The 14,412-nt window shown below is 36.3% G+C and overlaps 2 protein-coding genes across 2 annotated transcripts; both read right to left on the reverse strand.

Annotated features, from left to right (window-relative positions):
• Positions 1-1,554: 1,554 nt before the first annotated feature.
• On the reverse strand, positions 1,555-13,856 carry LOTGIDRAFT_226790 (hypothetical protein). The gene is made up of 6 exons (XM_009053859.1): positions 13,706-13,856; positions 9,540-9,737; positions 5,563-5,705; positions 4,780-4,880; positions 3,937-4,043; positions 1,555-2,150 (listed from the first exon to the last, which is right to left on the reverse strand). The coding sequence occupies exons 1-6, from the start codon at positions 13,815-13,817 to the stop codon at positions 1,915-1,917; spliced, it is 897 nt and encodes a 298-aa protein (XP_009052107.1). The 5' UTR covers positions 13,818-13,856; the 3' UTR covers positions 1,555-1,914.
• A 10-nt stretch (positions 13,857-13,866) lies between these two features.
• Positions 13,867-14,154, reverse strand: LOTGIDRAFT_143398 (hypothetical protein; the record flags this gene model as incomplete). The annotated part of the gene is made up of 1 exon (XM_009053860.1): positions 13,867-14,154. A coding segment is annotated over one exon (288 nt), but the record flags the coding sequence as incomplete, so codon positions are not given.
• Between the last annotated feature and the right edge of the window lie 258 nt (positions 14,155-14,412).

Genomic DNA, 14,412 nt, shown 5'->3' on the forward strand with positions numbered 1-14,412 from the left:
GCAGCTTTCAACAATTTCAGAAATCTATTACATGTCTTGTGTTGTATTTGCTGGAGGCACTTTCAAGTATAAAAACAAATTAAAGAATATATTCCAGATGACCTAGACCAGGGATTTTCAATCTTCTTTTTCTTTCTATTACTCTCGTTTTATTATCCTCGCCCCCTTCCCCCTATATAACGGGAGCCGCGGTGGCTCAATGAGTTAGACGCTTGCTCGCTAACCTAAAGGTCCAGGGTTCAACCCCGGCATAGATCGAGATAATACCTTCGAATTTTTCTAACCGGGTTCCCCCTGTCAGTGTTGCAGGTAAGGGACTGACATGGAAAAGCGTCTAGTTGTTCGGACGGGACAATAAACGAGGCCTCGTGTGCTACAGACTGTGCTCGTTAAAGACCTCCCGACAGTTAGAAATCGAAAACTGCTAATGCCACTGTCTTGGCAAAATTTCCCTCATTGCACCCTACATTGCGTTGCTCGTACAGAAAAGTAGGACGTAAAACTTCATTCGTTTCATTCGTGCTTCAAACTGTTGGACAACATGTTTTTTTATCTTCAAAGAATATTCACTGATATCCAACTGTGAAATAGAAGAGATCGAAGAACAAGGAAATGACAGATTTATTTCTGTACAAAACGAATAATGAAGAAGAAAGATTGATAGTCAAAGTGATTGTAAAAAGGTTTTCTAAAATTTGTATGCATATCGGGGACACTGATAGCATCAGTTTGCACCATTCTAATTTTCAATCAGACGCATGCATTTCCACTAAGTGTTTTAACTAAGTGTTTGATGACGTCACTAATCGCGAAGGGCCTTATGCCATTCTGATACATTGTGAGGAATTGTAGGAAACACAACGTTTAACTGAAAATTGGAATGGTGAAAATTGATGCTATCAGTGTCTCCGATACATATAAAACATTTTTAGAAAAACTTTTTACAATCCATTTAAGTAATTAAACATATTGATAGGTAATTTCTAGCGTAATATCATAGTGCTGATGGAATTCAATATCCGATTATTCGAATAAGTTTCAGTTATTCATACACGGATGTGAATCATTTGATTGAAGGAAAGGTTATGAGAGTCTCATAATATTTCGTTCTTGATTATCCGATAGCCATCGACTATATAGAGGTCTTTGTCCACTATCCGTCTTCGAACATTACACTAGAGATGTGTATCCACTATCCGTAAGCTGTCTTCAAATATTAAAAGGTAGGTGTCCCTTTTCCGTCAACCATCTTCAAACATTTTACCAGAGATAAGCGTCCATTATCCGTTATCCGTCTTCAAACATTCTACTAGAGATAACTGTCCCCTATCCGTCAACAATCTTCAAACATTACATTAGAGGTAAGCGTCCATTATCCGTTATCCGTCTTCAAATATTCTACTAGAGATAAGCGTCCACTATCTGTTAAGAGTCTTCAAACATTACATTAGATTATAGTGTCCACTATACGTGAACAGTCTTCAAACATTAAAAGGAAGGTGTCCCTTATCCTTCAACAATTTTCAAACTTTCTATTAGAGGTAAGCGTCCACTATCCGTCAACAGTCTTTTAATATTACACTAATGGTAAGTATCCACTATCCGTCAACAGTCTTCAAACATCAGAGATAAGTGTCCACTGTTTGTCAACAGTCTTTTAATATTACACTAGTGGTAAGTGTCCACTATCCGTCAACAGTCTTCAAACATTCCATTAGAGGTAAGTGTTCACTATCCGACTAGACGTGTCTGCTATCCGACTAGAGGTGTTCATTGTCCGATAACAGTAAACAGGGACTTTACAGCATCCAACAACCTTTAAGATGTCAAACTGAAGGATGATACTTTTTGGATTTTACAGAGCACATGGCTTTAGTTTATATAATATTTCAACAGCAAAACACACAAATCGAATCAAATACTTGTCAACCGGATGTTGGTCACGGGAGAGCCTTGCTGCTTTGACCGTAAGAATGAGAAGCACGTTTTGGAGTTAAAGAGGAAATAGATGATAGGATTAGCGGCACTGTTTAATGGAGTTAGACTCTGTATAAAGGTACTAATGGCAACTGTCTGTTGTGTTGTGGGAAAATGATTGTACACGTGAAGCAAGTCGAATACAAAATATGGACTCCAACAAATGATGAACACTGAAATGGAAAAAATGACATCTTTATTGTTTTAGGGTAATGAATAATATTGTCAAAACCTAAGTTGCTAATGCTTCAATTACCTTTGTCAAGGTGTTACATCATGTTTACAGTGTTTCCCCACAGTGTAGACCGCAACATCTGCCTCTATTCCAGCCTCCGATAGCTTATCGGCTGGAGTAGAGTCAGAAAAATAGAGCCTGTTAAATGGGTCCGCATCTCCACAGATGCGAGGTTTAAACCTATTTAGATACCTCGGGTCTGCAAACCTAGATATATTTGGAAAGTACCATCATTTTCACGTATTCGGTTCCATCACAGTTTTTTTGTTCACGAAACTGAACTGCGTGCGCAGCGAAAAGTTCAAAGGTCATTGATACTATCAAAAGACAAACTCCGATCATGAAAGTCTGCGAATCAAAATCTTACCGAAGAAAACGATTTTGAGACTGGCTAATAACAATTCGGTATAAAACTGACAATTCATTTGGGATAAATGTGTTTTTTTCAAAGTACCGCTTTCCCACACCTTCCCTTAACTATTTGCCCTGTTATATTGATCTTCATTTTGCATCGTAGATTTATCCCTTTCCTTCACTCAAATTTTGTACATTATCCATTATCCTTTGCAAGAGACTTATCAGTGCTAATTTTATTATTACAGTTAACTTTAGAAGACTGGTGTATTTATTTGAAAGATTAATAATTTGAGCAGGATAATCCTTAGTTGCTTTAAATAGAACTGTTGACAGCTGCAATAACATACATGTGTGACCGAGATATAAATTGGCTAATGAAATGGCAGGTTAGTGTTCTATTTAATATTAACACTGGAGATGAAGAAATAACAGATAAATGGTTACAAATTATGCCAAAAACAACAACTCACAGCTCACAACTTTTAAACGTGAAGACAATGCAATTCTTTTAATGTCAATCACTATGACAATTGGCACAATTACATACAATCAGATACACGCCAATTTGCATTTCTTTTTTTTAAAATTAACAGCCCGAAAACACAATTGAAAGACTATTAATTATCATGTCGAGATAGCCAGCAAAAAGGATTCAATTAAACGGACAGATGCGCCATTTTGGGGGGGTTGATTTGAGTCTTGAATAAGCTTATATGTAAATAGTCTTCAGAAGTACTAGAAATGTGCTAAAATCACATAATTCCTTCAAAAATATCTCAAACTAAGAATTTCTTTTCCTATTTCTTTAGATATCTTTTCTATATATGGCAGTGTCTCAAGAAAAGACGACTCGTCTTTTTAACATTCAATCGCAGATAATTCTGGACACGCATGGATTTGAAGGCTCAACTTTCGACGGTGAGCTGTGAACACTATTACCGATTGGCTTAGCTAAAAAAATTCATGTTTCTGAGACTTGGGTACTATTGGTTAAAAGAAAATGGGGCATCTGTCCCTTTAAGGGTTGTACCGTTCACGTTTATATGTCATCAATTCGCACGATGGTAAAGTCATCCGAATATTTCTTCCTAGTCTCTGATGACTGATGGGAACCGCAGACGCGACATAAATGGTGTAGGGTGAAAATCGTTCCAAATATATCTGGGTTTTGCAGATACGAGGTATCTAAATTGTTTTACAACCCTTGAAGTTCCGGATATGCGTAAAAACCCTCAAAACACGGCTTATTTTTTCTGTCTCTACACCAGCGGACAACTTTTGAAATAGCTATCAGAGGCTGGAATAGAGGCAGATGTTTCGGTCTAATTTCACCCCTACCGACTTTAACAAATAACCATTGAACTCACCTAACACTATAACCAGCGTCATTTTAATGGTTTTTATTTTAGCTTTAGGTATAACACCTCTTGAACTGCAGGCTGCTGAGGCCTTCAACTTTTTACCTTTGCCCACACTTCCATTTGACACAAACGTACCTGGAAAATAATAATACATATTAATAAATTTGTATTACGTTTAGGGAACGTGAACTTAAACGTAAACGTAAGATTTATTTCAAAACGCTCAAAATGACGAACGAAAATAACAACCATTTTTACAACGTTAAAAAAAGAATTCTTTCTAACAATTAAGGATCCTTTCCACTGCTGGTCCTTAGCCAAACCTCTTTACGGCTGACTTGAATTATGAGTGAAGATGACTTATTCAAGGTCATTAGCCTTCACACGCCCATCGAGATGAAAACCCATGACCGCCATTAGTAAAACCTATGCCAAATGTGTGTGTATAATTGTGGCTTCTGCAGGTCTTTTACGTCAAATGATATTTGAGATAGTGACGTCATAAGTTAGTTGAGTTTTTGTAGTCGCGCGGGAAATGGGAGTGGTGCAAATAGAAGCTATATGTGTTCACGGTACCCAAAACCACTTTGGAATCTCTTCATAGTCGTTCGGATGCGACAATAAAACCAAGGCCCCGTGTACTACAGGATTTGCACGTCAAAGATCCCTCGACAGTTGGCTAATGCCGTTGTCAAGACACACTATATGGGGTTGCCCGTCTTCATAGGCCCAATTAAAGGTGCAGAACCTAAAACGTAAAACTCCATGCATGTGTATCTTGTGGCTATAATTTACTTACCTTTAGCAATAAATCTTTTATCGGTCTTACAAGTATTGGACAACTGTAACGAGGTTTTTCTCCAGATAATCACCACGATAATGATATAACAGACGGCTATTATTACTGCCGGGATAATAAATAACACCACAGCTATCGTTGTTATGTACGGCTGAAAATATATGGTCATTGGTCTTAATGTGTCAGAAAATATTGAGGCCTTTTTATAGTGCATATCATTCTTGACCTAACCCGATAAACACGGCGTCACAAAATACCAGCGCTGGAGAGGGTATAAATTTTATTGGTTAAAACAGACGACATCGAGTTAGTCGATTGTGTTGCATCTATAAAATACCAAAGTCGTCATTACAAAATGCTGAAAAGTACAATTGTCGATTTGTAAATATGCAAAATGTATAAGTATTCCCAAAATCCTATACAATGCAGATAACTTTTTGCATTATACACATCTATGGCATGTGGCATTTCATTGGATTTTGGAGAATACTTATTCATTTTGCATATTTACAAATCCACATTTGTACTTTGCATTGAAATTTTAAAGCTGCATCACAATCGACAATTTTGGCAACGTTATACCTCCATACAATTGTAACTCTTTCGATTCTGAGCCAACTTGCTAGTACAGAAAAGTAGCATGATAAAATGATGCTAAAATACTTGAAAACTAACATTGTCTCAAAACAACTCCAACACTATACTAGCAGTAAGGTTATGGGATTTCAGGCGGTTTTCAAAGGAACCACATACCAAAAAAATAGAACCGACGAAACAACGGCCTATGTGTCAGGCCCACATATGTACAAAATAGAGTAAAGAACTACCAATACCTTCCAAATCCAATCTTGGCCAAATTCAATCCAACACTGAGGCCTTCCATCAACTATTCGTCCTTCATTTATTATCAACATAGGTACAGAGAACGTCAGAGCACAACCCCAGGCCAGGCCCACCAATATCTTTGACCTTAACTCTGAAAAATAGAATATAAATTTAAAAAATTTTCATTAGATTAAGTTAAAGGTATACTACCTCTTAGGATGACCAAAAAAAATGAAATTTTTTAACTCGGTCAAAATGAGTCTTTGTTCATCAGTGGACCTGATGTCGTAACTATACGACAGAATCCCTCTTTTGTAGAGATTCCTTTCTTTAGTCATGGTACCTGGTAAGTCTAACTGATGAATATATACACTTACTGACCAAGTTTGAGATTTTAAATTTTATGTCCATTTTAAAAGGTAGTATATTCTGTTATCGCTGACCGATTCCCTCGAAATCCCTTAGTTGCTAAGAAGAATGTATACGAAACAACGCCTTTAAAATACCCGGACTTGAAGCATATTTGTTTATGTTGAAGTCAATGAAAGGCTAATAATTTTCTCCAGTTGACAAGCACTGTTTGACAAATGACTAATGACAAGCATTATCTTCCATATTGTCATACGGTTAATAATTCCCAAAGGATCTGTGAGTCAATATTGTCGAATCAAGGTGGACATCATCAAGATAGTTTACCAGAGTTTTCAATCTAATTACTAATATGCTTGCCACCCTAATATATTATCAAAGGCCAGTGTCCTTTTTTCTCGTTTATTTCCTAATAACCCACCATTCATTCATTCCTTTTCTATTGATTCCTATTAATTCATTCATCAATTCCCTTCTTATTGAGGCTTTTAGTGCATGTCATTGATTGATAAATTGATTCATTCATTCATCTAATCAATTCACTCATTCATTCATTCATCCTCTATTATTTATTCATTCATCCTCTATTATTTATTCATTTATCCTCTGTACTATTCTTTAATTCACTCATTCATTCATCCTCTGTACTAGTCATTCATTAATTCAGTCATTTATTCATCCTCTGTACTAGTCATTCATTCATTAAGGCATTCATTCATCCTCTGCTCTGGGCATTCATTCATTCGTTCATTCATTCAATGGATGTAATTTATATATATAAAGAAGAGTCCAGGCTATTTGAAGTCGTATTTACCACTGGGATCATTAGAATATATTTCTGTGATTAAAATCAGTTTCAGACGGATAGAAGTTAAGACACGGTATTCATGGTCGTGATTTGAGATTTATGATCGATGGTTTCAACAGATATCGTAATAACCTTGTCTTTCAAAGAAACGTTAATTCAAGTTGGGTGAAAATTTCATCAAGTACGTCTGAAGAATGCCGGCTGCCAATCTGCATAACTTTTCATTACAGCAGTTTATGTCTTGTTCAACCAGTTGCTAATCATGTAAACTGATGGCTGTCTTTGATATAATTTTACTGTTAGTGAAAGCAGATCGTAGTTCAGTGGTCCACTTTTAAAATGGTGTCCAGGCCCGTACCAGGACTTGACTTGTTTTAGTTGCAGTAATGGAATTGGTCGGTTGTCAGAATTGTTTCAGATAGGGCAATCCATTTTTTTGCATGATGGCGTTGTGAAAAAGATGTCATGTAGTACTTCACCGCACATGGTCTAAATATACGTGAATTCAGAGGGTAGTTTACTTATGTGGTGCACTGATGTACCGCCACTGGTGCCGCCACTGGCTGTACGGTGCCTGCTGACAAGACAGCGTTTAAATGAGAAACCACGCCTTGGTTCAATATGACGACATCCAAATACTCAGTTTTTGCCACCACTTATCGTATACCAGGATTCATTTAAGATAGAAAAATATGATCAGCAATTTATCCCACTAAATTTCAGTTTTGGCTTATCAAATTAAATTTTGATTCCCATTTTACATAAATTCGGTATCAATTTACAATATTCCAGTAGTAAACCTTCAAGAAGATCTTGCCAATGACGTACGTTCCTAAAGGTTATAGAGATGACACTAATTTCCAGATGTGGCAAAAACTTCTCACGAAAGATTTGATTTGATTTGCAGATCAAAGTGTTAGATTTTAATTTTTAGCTAATCAAATGACATACTGGATTGGAAACTGTGATGCGATACCACTTATATTGAACCCATGTTCAAAAACATGTTATGAACATGACATTTCTTGTGTGTCGTAACGCATTTACTTTTCAAAGTTATTAATTTGGACCTCACTCTCAATTAGAAAAACCGTTTCGCCAGATAAATGACACAACTTTACCACAAGTCCCTCGGCTCATCTTGTTCCATTTATTTTTAACGACTGTTCTGATAAAGGACCCGTGGGATTCCTAAATCATCCTGTCTGTCAGTTTACAAAATAAACTGATCAAGTCTGAACTTTATATTTTTTTCCTGATGATCATTTTCGTCTTGATTGAGATTTAGAATATTGATAACATAGACAGTTTTTACTAGTCTGAACTTTACAATAACCCTTTAATAAACCTTTCATTTACTTTTCCAGTCTCCGATTAATATATCAAAAATCTATGAACCTTGTTCTTGGCTTAGCAAAAAAACTTAAATTTTTTATTATTATTTTTTTGCATTCGATCTTCGAAATTAATTTGTATTTATACTTGTAGTTGTTTACTTGTAGTTGTAGAATGTATATATATTTTTTTTTAATGGTTCAAGTATTATACTCGGTGTTGTGTATTCGCGTATTTTTTTTTATGTTGTTCAAGTATTTACAGTAGGTGTTCGTTTTTTCGTAATCATGTATTTGTAATGGGCTTCAGGTATTTAAACTATTTGTTGTGTATTCCTATATTCGTGTATTTTTTTTATGTTGTTCAAGTATTTACATTAGGTGTTGTGTATTCTCGTATTCACGTATATTCGTGTATTCATATATTTCGTATTTGTACTTGGTTCGTTTTTTCGTGTATATATATGGTTATTGTTTATTTGAACATTCATACTTTATTTTGTCAGGTTTTATATTCATCTTAGTTGTCACAAAATGGTTAAGGGAGCCGTGGTGGTTCAGTGAGTTAGATGCTTGCTCGCTAAACTGAAGTTCCAGGGTTTGTCAACCCACTTTCCCCCTGTTAGTGATGCAGATAAGAGGGCCCCGTGTGCTACAGGCTGTGCACGTTAAAGATCCCTCGACAATTGGAAAATGATAAAGAGCTGGCTAATGTCATTGTCCTGGCAATATTTCCTCCATTGCACCCTACATGGCATTGTCCATCTTATAGCCCACATGGTGCAGAAAAGTAGGACGTAAAACTCCATTCATTTCGTTTACAAAATGGACAAGATATCTATTGTGATAATTGTATAGAACACTAACAATCGCGTAGTGTGGTGATCACAGGTGTTCTTAACTTCAACAAATATAATGAACATGATAATCTGTCATATCATTTAGTTGTTATTTTTGTTATTTAGTTGAAATGATTACTGGTCTTAATTGTAATGATCAGATTTCAACTAGTGTGTGACGGACTAACGAATCTTATATTACAATTAAACTACTAATAACTGCTATTCTAATTAATCACTTTGTTTTCGTGCCCGATATTTTTTTATTACTCACTTAGTTACTTTCGTGAATACTTAAATAATTTTAGGCGAATTTTCAGAGCTATTGCGACTACAAATGACAAAATATATTGATAGCACTTGACCAATGTTTTGATCAACCGGTGTTTCTCAACCTCAATTGAGATCATTTTAAAACGTATTTCACTTGAAAAATGTATTCAACGATTAACCATGAATGATGTAAAATCATACTCTACATGGGGTGAATGACGTCAATTTCAGTCGTAGATTACCTCGCCTCCGATTTCATCCCCGGTCCTTGGAGAGAAGCGCTGATGTTAGGCATGTAGCTCAATTTGACCTCTCGTGACCCCTAATGTCAATAAAAAAAATTCAAACGCAAATACACTTACCGCTTCCCGAGAATTTCAATGGTCTTGCAATAGCATCAAATCTATCAATGCTCAAAGCTACTAGCGCATACGTTGCACCATATGTAACCACACCTTGGCCGTAACGGACGAGTTTACATCCGACATTTCCGCCGTGCCAATCTACCGTACTCTTCCAAATGATGTCTGTTAATACGTTTATCAAACCAGCAGATAAATCTAATATTAAAGACAAAAAGTATTTTAAATGAAGATATTGATACACTGTACTAACTATTTTGTACTTGTAATGAATGCAAATTAATATCAAAGAGACTAGTTGAACCAAGACTTAGTCTACGGGCCCAAACCCCCAGAAAATAGATACAAACTATTTGATTAATTGGTGTTTCTAATGAATTATCATGTATTCTCAATCATAGCATTATGTTCTTAGTATTTTAACCTACTGAATGGTCTCCCCACTTGTCTAGTTGAGCCACTTTTGATTCTGGAAAAGTAGGACGTAAAACTCCATTCGTTTATTTTCGTTTTGATTCTGGAGATTTGATGGAGATTCTGCATCATCAATATTTTAACAGACTGTTGCTTCTTGTCTCTTTTTCGACAAAATACAATATACTTTGACAGACATCTTTCTGGGTTATTGTCCTGTAAAAGCTGTAAAAGTGATATCAATTCTGTCTATGAGAAAGATCAACAAATCTTTCTTCTAGAAAGTGGTAAGTCAAACAGAAAATCTGGTAAGAATTGAACCATTAAGTGATTTAACATAATGTAACCCGTCTTGAAATCAAATTGTTTTTGTCGATCAAATAACCCCCGACTGTAGTCTGGTTTAACAGGCTGTGTCAGCATAATACGCTCTTGGTCGGCGATTTTTGTCGCCGACTAGAGTCTTGTCAAGAGTTTCAAATTGTTTTGTCGATCAAATAACTCCCGACTGTAGTCTGCTTTGCCAGACTGTGTCAGCATAATACAGTCTTGGTCGGCGATTTTTGTCAAGAGTTTAAAATTGTTTTTGTCGATCAAATAACATCCAACTGAAGTCTGGTTTACCAAGCTGTGTCAGCATAATACGGTCATTTTCGACTATGTCGATCATGTGCGGATCATGCAACTAAAATGAAAATGAATCAGATTGTCTTATTTCTACGGTATCTATCGTCAACAACGACGCCACTCCTTCGATATAATATCAGCGAATTTGTTGATTATCATGTCATATGTGATCATATAAACAGTCAATTCAAGTCAAGAATGCGAGACTACATTTTCCATCATCCAGGCTGAACAGATATCCCATTTAAAATGATAGATTTTTGTATCTTATTATTGATGCTGTGATGATTTAATACGATTGGATGCTTCCTGTATGATACCAGTCAATGGTTATCTGGAAATATCATTGAAGTTAGTCGTAATTTTTTTCTTTTTTTAACCTAAAGATGACAATTAAAGAGATGTTGGCTGATTCGTCCTTTTTGTCATCAAATTCGTCCATCTTGGTGTCAAATTTGTCCTTCTATGAGTCCGATTCGCCTTTCTTGTTGTCCGATTGGTCCTTGATTTTGTCCAATTCGTCGTTTTTGTCATCCGATTCGTGCTTCTGGATGTCTAATTCGTCGTTCTTGTTGTTTGACTTGTCGTTCTTGTCCGATTTGTCATTCCTGTTGTCCAATTTTCGTCGTTTTTTTTCAATTCGTCCTAATTGTCCGATTCGACCTGCTTCTTGTTTTTCATCAAGTGTTTTGTGGGTAATTGTGTGCACCTGTGACAGTCAAATTGCGTCTGTAATGAAAGACTATAACTGCCAAATGTCTTTACAGATTCAGGTTAACAATAGAAAGAACCGCAAAGGCTTAATGCCGTTCCTATTCCTGACATTTGATGATTAAGCCCACCCGAACCGAACAATCAATTTTCGTCTGGTTAGAGAGACTACATCCGTCATTATCTCATCAATTTCAAGTTGACCAAGTATCAAAGGCGAGTGATTGTTTTTAACACTGATGGAGTAATTCAATAATCAGGCGCGGAAATAGTCAATGTGACAAGTCACAAATTAATTAAGAAATAGATTCCTAGTCACTCGCCATCTCTATCATGACTAGAATATGTTATTGAAACTCCTGATATAGATTACCAGCAATATTGAAAGTTGGGTTTTTATTCCACAGTGACCGTAGCGAGAAGTCTAACACAATGACCACTACATTAAAGAGACAGTGTGCTTCACTTGGTCTTATTTAGAAGTATTTCTTTAAAGGGGCGGATTCACCATTTTAGTGAATTGATTTGGGGTCTTGAATATAGGCAAATAGTTTTCAGAAGTAGATCAACTAGAAATGTACGAACATCGCATATTTACTTTAAACTAGGAATTTTACTCACTATTTCTATATATGTCTTTTCTATATATCACAGAACACTGTGAAATCTATTACTGATCACCGAAGCTAAAAAAATCCAGTTTCTGTGACTAAGGTACGATCGGTCAAAACAACGGCACATCTGTCCCTTCAAATGTCGCAATACTTATATATGAATAGAAAGTAGAGGTGTTCTAATGACTTGGAAAAATACCAGTTTATCTCACATGTCCATAATTAGTTCATAATTAGCTAAATTAGAAGAGAATTACCAGCAAAATTCCAATGAGTGACCGATCAGGAAAGGCAAAAAGTCATTTGTGTTTATTCAGACTGATTGGTTAAAACTCTTTAATCATATGCAATAAGAACATAATAATATGATTAAGAATACATGATAATTCATAAGAAACACCAATTAATCAATTATTTTGCTTAATTTGACACTAAAAAAATAAGGAAATCCAACTTTAATGTTACAAGATGACCTGTACCTTAAAGGAAATGTCAGATTTTATTATATTTCAAGCTGTGGGAATCGGTTCCTGCCTTCCGACATGGCTAATGGCCGCGTCGTCACTAATGATGTTTATGGACCGTTCGAACGAAGTATGTCCTTCCTGGTCTGTGTTTTAATTGCTTTAAATTGATTCATTAATCTAATTCCGAGAAATACTATACCGAGTGTTAAAGGGACACATGCAGCATTTCCTGGAGTAAAGCACGCCTTTGATCTCAGAAACGCTTTCCGACATGGCTAATGGTCGCGTTCGGAACTGATGACGTTTATGACCCGTTCGAACGAAGTAAGCCCTTCCTGGTCTGTATTTCGAGAAATACCATACCAAGTGTTAAAGGGACACATGCAGCATTTCCTGGAGTAAAGCTCGCCTTGGGTCTCAGAAACGCAACGTGCGACATTTTCGGGAGTAAATCACACCTGGGTCTCAGAAACGTGAATTGTATGGCTAAACTTATCAGTAATAATGTTCACAGCCTACCGTAGAAATCCAAGTGTATCTATGAATGTTATCTTATCGAGTCGACAACTTAAAGACTTTCATTTTGAATGTTCCATTCCAGTTGGTAATCGAAAAAGAGCAGACTAATGCCGCTGTCCTGGCAAAATTTCCCTCACTGTACCCTGCATGGCGTTGCCCGTCTTCATTAGCCCACGTGATGCAGAAAGGTCCATTCATTTCATTTTATTTTATGGATAACTGTAAAGAGAGCTGTGAAGAGAGCTATCAGGTGGTAAAGTTAAAATGTAGACGACTTAATCTCTAAGTTAGTTATTTATAGTCGTTAGAGAGGATTACAAGGTGGCGCTCGATTGGAAAGGCTTAAACAGGTTTCCTCTGCGGAATACGCCACATTCACATCTATGTCCTTCTCCGCCATTTTAAATTCTGTCTGCACCAACTATTAAACTGGAGTCACTTAAGTCACAACGGAACTGTAATATTTTTTAGAGTTGAGACTCGTGTGACGTAATATTTTACCTAGATAGAAGCTCGACCCCGACACTCACTATTTGGAGAGTCAAACACGAATTAGCATGGTAGCTTGGAATGTCTATTTATGGTCAAAAGTCTCACCGTATTGTCTTAACTCGATCAAATTCGATTGCGACCCTCACTCGACATGCGTTCTGAAGATAATTACGTCATTTCACCATCAACTCTAGCTCGACCACAAAGGTTCAATCGAAGTCACCCTATGATTTCGGCACACGTGGTGAACGTTCTGTTGATTCCATAATTCCCGAACGTGCAGAACTCACCAATCGAGTGACCCCCAAGAATAAGCACTTACCGGCACAAGCTAGGTTCAGAATAAAGAAATTCATCCTTGATCGTCTCTTCTTGGACAGAGATATAGATATAATCACCAAACAATTACCAATAACTATCATCGCAAATAACATACATAGAAACGTTATCTGTTCACTCTGAAATATATAAATATACAATAAATTAACAATTGTTGTTGTAAGAGTTGTTTGATAGAATTGTTTGTTGGAGTTGTTTGATAGGATTGTTTGTTGGAGTTGTTTGATAGGGTTGTTTGATAGGATTGTTTGTTGGAGTTGTTTGATAGGATTGTTTGTTGGAGTAGTTTGATAGGGTTGTTTGATAGGATTGTTTGTTGGAGTTGTTTGCTAGGGTTGTTTGATAGGATTGTTTGTTGGAGTTGTTTGATAGGGTTGTTTGATAGGATTGTTTGTTGGAGTTGTTTGATAGGATTGTTTGTTGGAGTTGTTTGATAGGATTGTTTGTTGGAGTTGTTTGATAGGGTTGTTTGATAGGATTGTTTATTGGAGTTGTTTGCTAGGGTTGTTTGCTGGCGTTGTTTGATAGGTTTGTTTGATAGGATTGTTTGTTGGGGTTGTTCGATAGGGTTGTTTGATAGGGTTATTTGATAGAATTGTTTGTTGGAGTTGTTCGATAGGGTTGTTTGTTAGTGTTGTTTGATAGGGTTGTTTGATAGAATTGTTTGTTGGAGTTGTTTGATAGGATTGT

This window comes from Lottia gigantea (genome assembly GCF_000327385.1).
Source record: "Lottia gigantea unplaced genomic scaffold LOTGIsca_201, whole genome shotgun sequence".
NCBI classification, from domain to species: Eukaryota; Metazoa; Mollusca; class Gastropoda; family Lottiidae; genus Lottia; species Lottia gigantea.